This window comes from Eretmochelys imbricata, chromosome 10 (assembly GCF_965152235.1).
Source record: "Eretmochelys imbricata isolate rEreImb1 chromosome 10, rEreImb1.hap1, whole genome shotgun sequence".
Classification (NCBI taxonomy): domain Eukaryota; kingdom Metazoa; phylum Chordata; order Testudines; family Cheloniidae; genus Eretmochelys; species Eretmochelys imbricata.
Window position 1 is genome coordinate 16,665,379 of NC_135581.1, and position 11,034 is coordinate 16,676,412.

Consider the following 11,034-nt stretch of genomic DNA (forward strand, 5'->3'; position numbering starts at 1 on the left):
CTGGAAAACTAATCCAGATACAGTGTCTATTGATTACATGCTTTTTCCAGTAAGTAACAAAGAATGCTTGAAGCAACTGAGCATTCAACCCACCCTTGGTCATACTGCTCTCCTACTAGTTATCAAAATTATAACTCTGTGCCTTAGTTTTGCTCCCAGTTATGTGAGAATGTTGTACAACTATTGCTATTGTAAATTCTAAAGTCTAGCAGCCCCCAAATCCCCAGGTAGCTTTAAAAATGCTGAAAATACCAGCAGTACCCCTTCCTGCCAATGCCTATCTTAAAACACCCACCCAGCTTTACAGACAAGCCATAATCCTGGCCTATACAAAGTATAGCTGGCATATGAACTCCAAGCAGGTGGTTATCCAGTTGCCTATTATGTGAATCTCCTGTGTAACTAAAAAATAATAGCAATCACCTGTGGTCAGGTCACTTGCCAGATGAGCGGTCCCAAGCAATAACAAAGAAGATACTACTAAAAAACAATACACTGGGGGCAGGGGGTTGTTTGTTTTGTTTTCTGTTTTGTTTTTTTTCAGACCAGGGTAGGAGGATAGGACCTATCTTCAGCTTCTGTTGAAACATCCTGCTCTGGACAGATATTTTAGAGGGATTGAAAATAGTAATATATTTGTTGAAAAAAACCTGAAATTGTTCCTTCTGAGTAGAGATAGTTAGTATGTGGCAGAGATGGGAGAGCTAAGGATTTAAAATGATGTATTAACAATGTGATTCGGCAATCTTTAAGATAAATTGTTTCCCAATACTCTCTTGTTTTAGGTCACAAATTATCATAGAGGACAATTATTTTTGAATTGATGATTATTGAAAGAAGAATACATGCCCAAGAATATGTGAGGATTCAACAATGTGGTACAGAAGTGACACTCTGTGTGGGTCATATGTGCATAAGAGTTTAGGCAGGATTGGAGATTTAGAAAGAGAGTCTGAACTGCAGCCATTAGCAAAGCTGCTGTGCTAGACTGAAATAATCCAGCCAATATAGCAATCAGCAACACATACCTAGCCAAATGTAATACTTCCCCCGCATCTGTCACCAAGCAAGGAAATATTGAAAGCTTGAGTCCCGGCCAGTGCGTATGTGTGGGTCTATTGATTGTTAGGCTTTTATGTTTTCCCATAGCTGGGTACCGTGTGAGACTCGGAACCTGGCTGCCCTAGGATTCTAAACAGTTACTGGGTGTTTGAAAACTCCTCCTCACCTGCTGCTCTGTTCTTCCCCCACAGGCCACCATGGGGAGACAGCTGCTTTCAAAGAGACTCGCCTGAGACATTTGTCCATTTGATTTTCTCTTATAGTCTGGGATCCATGGAAGGGGCAGAAGCTTCTGGTACACAAGCAGGTGAGAATGAAACCAGAATGAGTTTTAATTCCCTCCCAACCTGTTGCCTCCTTTCCTGTTCTTCCATCTTCCCACCATCACCCCAGTACTTCAGGAAAAGCCCCAAACTCTGCATTTGAAGGGGCTCCAAGCTTTGGGCATCCTCTTGTTACCACTATACCTAAAACCAGATTACTTGTCTCCTTTCTAGACCTTTGTCACCCCACTTCTCAGCATCCAGAGACACCTCTTCTTTTGGAGGGTTGGGTAGTTCGATACATGCTGCATTCTCATAAGATCTGGAGTGGGATACAGGGCAGATGGCCAGAGGAGAGAATGTCATTTCAGGGGAAGAGAGCTGGATATTACTTCATTCAGAAGACCTGCAGAATTTAGGATTGGCCCTGAAGAGCTTTATGAGAAATGTAGGGGTGCTTCAGGATAAGGTTTGTAAAGTTTCCGATTCTCTCTCCTTACAGAACAAAAAAGTCATCCAGACACTTTCGCTGGAGATTATGGAAATGGACCAATATCAGGTGAGGATAGAATCAAGAGCATGATCCAAAGCCCATTGGAGTCAATGGGGAGGTCTTTCCATTCATTTCAATGGGCTTTGGTCAGGCCCTCTCTTATTTTATGCTTTTATTCTTCCTGTCATGTGCTGCAGGGTGATCTAGTGTAGTAAATACAGGGCCAGAAATCAGGAACTTGGATTCTAATCCTCATTATAGTACAGACTTTCTATGTGATTTGGGGCAAATCACTTAGGGTATGTTCACACTAGCTGGGAGTACGTCTCCCTGCATGAGCAGACAGACATAAGCTAGTTCCGCTTGAAATAACGCACTAAAATGGCAGTGTGGACATTGTGGCATGGGTGGCGGCACAGGTTAGTCACCTGAGCTCGGAGCTGGGTGGACTCATATTTGAACAGCTAGTCTGTGCTGCAACATCCACATTAATTTTAGAGTCCTAGCTGGAGCGGAGCTAGTGCAAGTCTGTCTGCCCAGGCTGGGAAGCACTCTCCCAGCTGAGGCGTAGACATACCTTTTGGGCCTGATCACAAACCACATAAGAATATTGACTTCAGTGGATTTTAAGTTATGCCTTTTATCCTTCTGTGCTTTACCCTCCTCCATCTGTAATATGGTGGTAATCTTTATAAAGTGCTTTCAAATCATTGGAGGGAAAGTGCTGTGTAAGTTTAAATTAGGAGTAGTATTTCGGCTACACTGCCATAGCAGCCCAAAGTTTACATTTTCTTAAAACAGGGTACGGCAGATAGATCAGTTTTAACACAAGAAAGCTTGTTTTAAAATGCTTTTGCGGCAATCTCATCATTTTCCAGGCTTTTGGTCCAGAGGCAAGCTGAGGGTTGGAGGGTTCATTTTGTGATCTGCATTATATTTGCTGGTGGAGTCGAGTTAGAATGAGCGGTCCTTATTATTGTGTACTATCTATATTATGCATTTTAATGAACAGTGAATACTCAGAGTATAGCACCTAAAGAAATTACATACATTTGCCAAGCACCAGTCCCTTCCTTCATGCAAGCAGCAGTGTGTAAAACCCATCTGCTGGAAATTTGGATATGAATCTTATCCAAAAATATTGACACAGGAAATTAATTTTCTCATATGAATTTACAGCTTTCTTGAAAGCTCTAACATTTGGTGGCCTCGCTATGCTGTCATTTCTCTACCTCGTTCTCTTCCTTCCATGAATGCATACAGCCATTTAAAAATGATTCTAAAGTAATATACAATGTAAGCAATATTTGTTTGTTTTGCTCAATACAGTGTGTGAACTTTTAGAAACAGGCTTCTGAGTGTGTTGAGAAAAAGCTATTTTAGAAATATTTCTTTTTAGATTATTTATGGAATACACAACATAACTTTTACATAGGCGTGTTTTCTGGCACCTCTTCAGCAGCCCATCCCTATTCAGAAAAGCACTTAAGCGTATGTTGAACTTTTTAAGCATGTGGGACTTAAGTGCTTTGCTGATGAAATGAATTTAAGTACCTGCTTACTTGCTTTGCTGAGTTAGGGCTTGTTTTGGTGGAGTAAGAAAATCACAATATCATAATTTCAAGTAGTAAAATGTCCTTCTCACTTTCCAAAGGGCAGTTTCCGGCACTGGAAAAGATCTCTGAACATACTTTGAGTGCTACATTAAAGACCAATATTAAGATGGGAGAACAAGGATTAGGTCTTATAGTAATTCAGAATGGACCATATCTCCAGATAACAAGTCTTGTTCAGAAAGGCTCTGCAGCTAAGAATGGAAGACTCAAACCAGGTAAAAAAAAAAATATATAACCCTAATCTTCAGAATTCCATAGGTGTGTTCCATTCCAGAGTTTATACTTTGTTGCCCTGCTTTTGACCTCATTTATGCTGATGTAAATCAGGAGTAATATTGCTTAAATCAGTGGAATTACAGAGGCATAGAACTGGCTCAAGCAATATGAGAGTCAGGCTCAATGACACAGAAATATCCAGCTGATAAATGAAGCCAGTCCAGTTTTATATTAAAATTCCTATTGTCTTAATTTGATTAAAATTGGCTGATAGAGGTGACTATTTTTGAATTAGATCAAGAAAAAAGCATATCTAAATTGCACACACTTTTATATATATAATATAAACGGGATTGGAACAATGTGTTATGCATCTTACTTTAAGTATTCAAGACCAAAACAAATTGCCTACTCGTGTTTCATATTATTTCATAGCTGCATTGTAATGTGCAGTTTTCTTAAACAGGCATCTATAAACATGATAAAAATAATTAATATAAAGCAATCGGAAAGGATTAAAGAACAAAAAAGAATCACTCAAAGCCCAGCTTAGGTTGTCACAAAAATTAACAATGGAAAAGACATGTATTAGGTCATCTGTTTTCCCTAGACTAGGTTATCCATACTTCTTTTGGCAGCAGAGGCTGGATTGCCTAGTGGTTTAGTGAAAAAAATTGGTTGTTTCGGCATAGTCACTTCCCCCCCTCTTACTACCTTAATGTCTGAGGATAGTAAGAGAACCAGGGTGCAGCAGATGAGCAAATGTCAGAAACCCCACTACTGCGGCTGAACTTGGCAGCCTCAGTTCTGCTGGTCGTTATGCCTTGTGAACTTCTTTTGATATTTTACTTCATTATTATTCCTGGTTCTTGGACCCCAATAACTGAAGTTCATGAGGAGAGGTCCTCTGTTGAAATGGGCATTTTTATTTATTTATTTTTTTATAAAGGTAGCCCCTCTCCTATTATAATGAACATTTGCTTGTGCACAGGAATGGGAAAATAACACTTTGCTATAAAAGGGTTCTACTGTACTTAAAATTTCTCCTTTCTGGACATTGGATGCGCTTTCACAGCTGACAGCTTTTAACAAATAATTGTTCTTCATGTTAGAAGTCTTGATATAAGACTTTCAAAACAATAAATTCATGTCTCCATAAAATTAGGATTGTCATCATATGCTGCCTCTTGGAACAAATGTAATAGTTCTTTGGTCATCTGACTACTAGCCTGATTATAGTTAACATTTTTAACTAAAGTGAAAATATCTTAGGACAGTTTGACAAAAGGGTACTATTTAATCAGGGGTATCAAATTCATGCAACCATTTTAAATTATGGTCTGTGAATAAAAGATATACAGTAACTCCTCAGTAAGTGAAACAATGTTAAGTGAATCCAATTTCCTGATCAGAATTAATGTAAATGGGGGGGGGTTAGGTTCCAGGGAAATTTTTTTCGCCAGACAAAAGACTATATATATACGTACACACGTATAAGTTTTAAACAATTTAATACTGTACACAACAATGATGACTGTGAAGCTTGGTTGAGGTGGTGAAATCAGAGGGTGGGATATTTCCCAGGGAATGCCTTACTGCTAAATGATGAATTAGCACTTGGCTGATCCCTCAAGGGTTAACACATTGTTGTTAACATAGCCTCACACTCTACAAAGCAGCATGAATGGAGGGAGGGGAAACAGCATGGCAGAGAGAGACAGAGACACACACCATGTATATGTGACAGAGATGCACATTGCCCCTTTAAGTACGCTGACCCTAAGTACATTGCCTTTTAAATTAGATCAGCAAGTTGAGACAGCAGCCGCTGCCAGAAAGCTCCCTCCGGCCTGAGCCCTGCCATGTGCCCCCCCTGCTCTGTGGAGATGGGGTAAAGGAGCAGGAGCAGGGGTTAAGGGGACATGCTGACATTAGCACCCCTTCCCCCCCCCCGAACCTCCGTCTGCACAGCAAGCAGGAGGCTCCAGGGAGCAGATCCAAGGCAGAGGGCAGGGGCAGGAGCAAGCAGGAGCAGCACACAGCAGTGGGGGGAGGGACACCTGAACTGGCTGACAATTGATAGCCTGCTGGGCAGCTGCCTTACAGGGAACTTAGGGGAGTAGGGAGCTGATGAGGGGGCTGCTGGTCCACCCTGGTTCCAAGCCTCCACCAGCAAGCTCCAACGGGCTGCTCTTTCTGCAAGCAGTGGACAAAGCAGGTGGCTGCCAAACAATGTTATAAGGGAGCATTGCGCAACTTTAAACGAGCATGTTTTCTAATTGCTCGGCAACGTAACCATGAAACAAGGTTAACTGGGACGACTTTAAGTGAGGAGTTACTGTCTAGAGTTGGGATTTTTATACTGAACACTCTTGAATTTTTCCCCTGGCAGGTGATATTTTGATTAAAATTGGACACGCTAACGTTTTAGGATGGACACTGCGAGAGCTTTGGCAACTTTTGCACAATATTCCCATAGGATCAGTTCTACAGATCAGGGTTTACAGAGATTTTGTTGAAGTTCCTCAGCACTGGCAAAATGCACTTGAATTAGTTCCTGAAGTAAAGCCTCCTGTGAAGACAGAGTAAGAAACAAATGCTATTTTCAATAGGTTTCTTCACAATATATAGTTTAGTTATATTAGTCTACTGAGCAAGACAGGGAAATGATGTGGTAGCATTCTGGTTTTAGTTTCATTACTAATCAAGTATAAAAGGTAGAGTTCTTTTAAAAGTGTACCTCTTTCCAATGTAATTGTCTCCTACTCTTAGAAATATCTTGAAGGTAGTACAACTACCCAGAAACTTACTTACCTGGAAAAGTCGACAGGTTTTCCAGTGTTTGTTGCCTAGACATTGTTCAAAAGTACTAAGATAAAACACCAAATTTCAATTTCAGACTTTTTCCCATCCTCAAAGGGCAACTGTCATTGGGAGAGCACCTCATCTTGTATAAGCTGGTTTAGCTTCCTTGACTTAAATGCAGCTATGCCTATTTACATAGTTAAGGACATAGATTATTATATGTACCTGATTTTACCAAGATACAGGTAACCAGAGACCTGTAACCAGATAAACAGTTTAATGGGTCACTAGTCATTCAATCATATTAACAATAAGGCCATGGCTTACTATGTTTAGTCCTCATGACCTCTTAATTGACCTTTCCAGAAATGTTTATATAGCTGTGTAGTGTTATGCTCAGTTTCTACAAAGATAAGTATTATGAGGCCTTTTTTAAAAAAAAAGGTCATAAGTTCTCATCTCCTAAAAATAAGCCTCACTATGACAAGTAGTAATCGATGCTAGACGGGGCACTAGGCAGTAAAAGTTTTTCTAAGGCATGGGGATAGACGTTCTAGTAGGGAGGGAAGACTAAAGCTCAGGAACAGGAAAGAAGATGAGGGAGTTTACAGTGGAGAAGGTAGCTGGGAATGGGAACATCAAAAGCACCTGATTAGGGCACAAGAGTGATAAGAATGAAGGAGGAAGTTCAGGCAATTAGAAAGGGGACTGTCTGGAAGGTTAGTTCTTTAAATTTGCGTTGCAACTAGGGCTGTTTTTGACAAATTCCTGCTGTTATTTATCACCTTATTATCTTCTAGGTGTTTGCAAATTGATTGCTTAATTATTTGCTCCATTATGTTTCTGGATACAGAAGTTAAGCTGACTGGTCTGTAATTCCCCAGGTTGTCCTATTCCCTTTCTATAGATGGGAACTAGATTTGCCCTTTTCCAGGAAGACTGAAGACATTCCAGAAGCCATGACTTTCCAAAGATAATTGCTTATGGCTCATGTCCTAAATATAAAGGGAAGGGTAACCACATTCTGTATACAGTACTATAAAATCCCTCCTGGCCAGAGGCAACATCCTGTTACCGGTAAAGGGTTAAGAAGCTCAGCTAACCTGGTTGGCACCTGACCCAAAGGACTAATAAGGGGACAAGATACTTTCAAATCTTGGGGGGGAAAGCTTTTGTTTGTGCTCTTTGTTTACATGGTTGTTCTCTCTTGGGACTGAGAGAGGCCAGACAGAAATCCATCTTCTCCAACCCATCCTAATCGAAGTCTCCAGTATTGCAACCAGTAGGGGTAAGCCAGGCAAGGCAGATTAGTTTATCTTTTGTTTTGTGTGAATTTTCCCTGTGTTAGGAGGGAGGTTTATTCCTCTTTTCTGTAATTTTAAGGTTTTGCCCAGAGGGGGATCCTCTGTGTTTTGAATCTGAATACCCTGTAAAGTATTTTCCATCCTGATTTTACAGAGATGATTTTTGCCTCTTTTTTTTTTTTTTTTAAATAAAATCCTTTTAAGAACCTGACTGATTTTTCCATTGTTCCAAGATCCAGGGGTTTGGGTCTTTGATGATTTTCTAACTAATTGGTTAGGATATTATTCTCAAGCCTCCCCAGGAAAGGGGGTGTGTAGGGCTTGGGGGGATATTTTGGAGGAAGACATCTCCAGGTGGTCTCTTTCCCGGTTCTTTATTTAAAATGCTTGGTGGTGGCAGCATACTGTTCAAGGACAAGGCAAAGTTTGTACCTTGGGGAAGTTCTTAACCTAAGCTGGTACGAATAAGCTTGGGGGGGGGGTCCTTCATGCAGGTCCCCACATCTGTACTCTAGAGTTCAGAGTGGGGAAGGAACCCTGACAGCTCAGATATCCCCTCAGTCAACTCCTTGAGTATTCTAGGATGCATTTCATCAGGCCCCTGTGATCTGAAGACATCTAACTTGTCTAAGTAATTTTTGACTTGTTCTTTCCCTATTTTAGACTCTGATCCTACCTCATTTTCACTGGCATTCACTAGGTTAGATGTCCACTCACCACCAACGTTCTTAGAGAAAACCAAAACAAAGAAGTCATTAAACACCTCTGCCATTTCCACATTTTCTGTTATCTTTCCCTTCTCATTGACTAACGGGCCTACCCTGTCCTTTGTTACATAACTGCACTCAAAAACAACATAAAACTTTAGAGCCTACAAGTCCACTCAGTCCTACTTCTTGTTCAGCCAATCGCTAAGACAAAACAAGTTTGTTTACATTTATGGGAAATAATGCTGCCCGCTTCTTGTTTATAATGTCACCAGAAAGCAAGAACAGGTATTCGCATGGCACTTTTGTAGCTGGCATTGCAAGGTATTTACGTGTCAGATATGCTAAACATTTGTATGGCCCTTCATGCTTCAGCCACCATTCCAGAGGACATGCTTCCATGCTGATGCTCGTTTAAAAAAGGCAGCGTGAATTAAATTTGTAACTTAAGTCTCCTTAGGGGAGAATTGTATGTCTCCTGCTCTATTTTACCCGCATTCTACTGTATATTTAGGGTTATAGTAGTCTCTGATGATGACCCAGCACATGTTCTTTTTAAGAACACTTTCACAGCTGATTTGACAAAATGCAAAGAATATACCAAGGTGAAATTTCTAAAAATAGCTACAGCACTCGACTCAACATTTAAGAATCTGAAGTGTTGTCCAAAGTCTGAGAGGGACGTGGTGTGGAGCATGCTTTCAGAAGTCTTAAAAGACCAACACTTCAATGCGGAAACTACAGAACTCAAACCACCAAAAAAGAAAATCAACCTTCTGCTGGTGGCATCAGACTCAGATGATGAAAATGAACATGTGTCGGTCCGCTCTGCTATGGATAGTTATCGAGCAGAACTTATCAGCATGGATGCATGTCCTCTGCAATGGTGATTGAAGCCTGAAGGGACATATGAATCTTTATCACCTCTGGCATGTAAATAAATATCTTGTGACACTGGCTAGAAACATTCCATGCGAACGTCTTTTCTCACTTCCCTTGTAAACAAGACGTGGGTAGCATTATCTCCTGAAAATTGTAACCAAACTTGTTTGTCTGAGTAACTGGCTGAACAAGAAGTAGGACTGAGTGGACTTGTAGGCTCTAATATTTTACATTGTTTTATTTTTGAATGCAGTTATTTTGTACATAATTCTACATTTGTAAGTTCAACTTTCATGATAAAGTGATTGCACTATAGTACTTGTATTAGGTGAACTGCAAATATTTGTAATAAAAATATAAAGTGAGCACTGTACACTTTGTATTCTGTGTTGTAATTGAAATCAGTATTTGAAAATGTAGAAAGCATCAGAAAATTTAAATAAATGGTATTCTATTATTGTTTAATCACACAATTAAACAGATTAATCCCTTACTGACTTAGTTGCAATTAGGGTTGTCGAGTCAAATTCTTTAATATTCTAAATGAACAGAGTAAGGATAGCTTTGTTTTTATTTTACTGAAAAAAGATATTTAAATTGACACTCCCTTTTGTTGTTTAAAACCCAGATGTTGTAGCATTACGTTAAGTCCGAGCAGAAGAATACACAAAAAATTGCACAAATCTGATTTCAATTTTGACACCCTAATCACAAGTAAAGAACTTGTAATTAAAGCTATGTAACTGTTGTACATTTTTAGCATTTCAAGTAAAGACAGTGAGACAAAAGACGACACGTGGACAAGCAGTGATGATTATGAAGATGCAGACTCTGACGGAAGTCTTAGATATGAAACTACACAATCATTTTGTTGTTCTACCAAAGAATTGCCATCAATATCAAAAACTTGGCATGCATTTAAAAGAAAAAAACACACATTTACTGTAGGTGCTGACATTGGATGTGACATTATAATTCATAAAGATTTTGATGCATGGTATAGTTCTGACTTTGCTACTGATGGTATTAGATCTCCTTCATACTGGACTATGGAAACACATGACAGCGAGTCAACATCATCCTCTTCCTCTATATCAGATGCATTTTGGCTTGAAGAGTTTGCCAGTATTTTGGAATAACTAAATGGTCACATCCAATTTCAAGCCTTCAGAAACTGGATTTTTCTGAAGCACTTTATCAGCAAAAGGTTCACTTTCAAAATATTGATTTTGAAATTAGCTAAACTGAAGATTTAGCATAGCATGCCTTGACTGCCTAGGATATTTGAAAAATCTGGATTCTCAGATGAGAGCTGCTATCCAAAGCCACTCTTCCAGATCTTAAGCAAAAACCTGCTAAAGTCTCCATCAATCCTACCCATGAAGGGAACATTAAACATTCTGCTTCGTTGAGTCCAGTGATCAAGGTACAGCAGGCAAGTGCTAGAACTGCAGTATATTGCTTTCAGCTTTTACAGGTAAGTCTGATAATTTACTTCAGGTAGATATGGTGCAAATGGCAATTTTACCAACAAGTATTCTTGAATGTGTTAAGGATATATAACTGGGATATTAACTGTGGCAATTACAAATTTTACCTGCATCAAGAACGTAGTTAGACTACTATTATTCTCTGGTAGTTTTTGCAAGGCACACACCAAAATGCCAACTAATTGTTTCACTATAT

General features: G+C 39.6%; 1 protein-coding gene across 1 annotated transcript; it reads left to right on the forward strand.

The window, feature by feature from the left end:
* The first annotated feature begins 1,335 nt into the window (after positions 1-1,335).
* PDZD9 (PDZ domain containing 9) lies at positions 1,336-10,487 on the forward strand. Its single transcript, XM_077828748.1, has 5 exons — positions 1,336-1,369; positions 1,828-1,884; positions 3,473-3,649; positions 6,043-6,235; positions 10,109-10,487. The coding sequence occupies exons 1-5, from the start codon at positions 1,336-1,338 to the stop codon at positions 10,485-10,487; spliced, it is 840 nt and encodes a 279-aa protein (XP_077684874.1).
* The last annotated feature ends 547 nt before the right edge of the window (positions 10,488-11,034 follow it).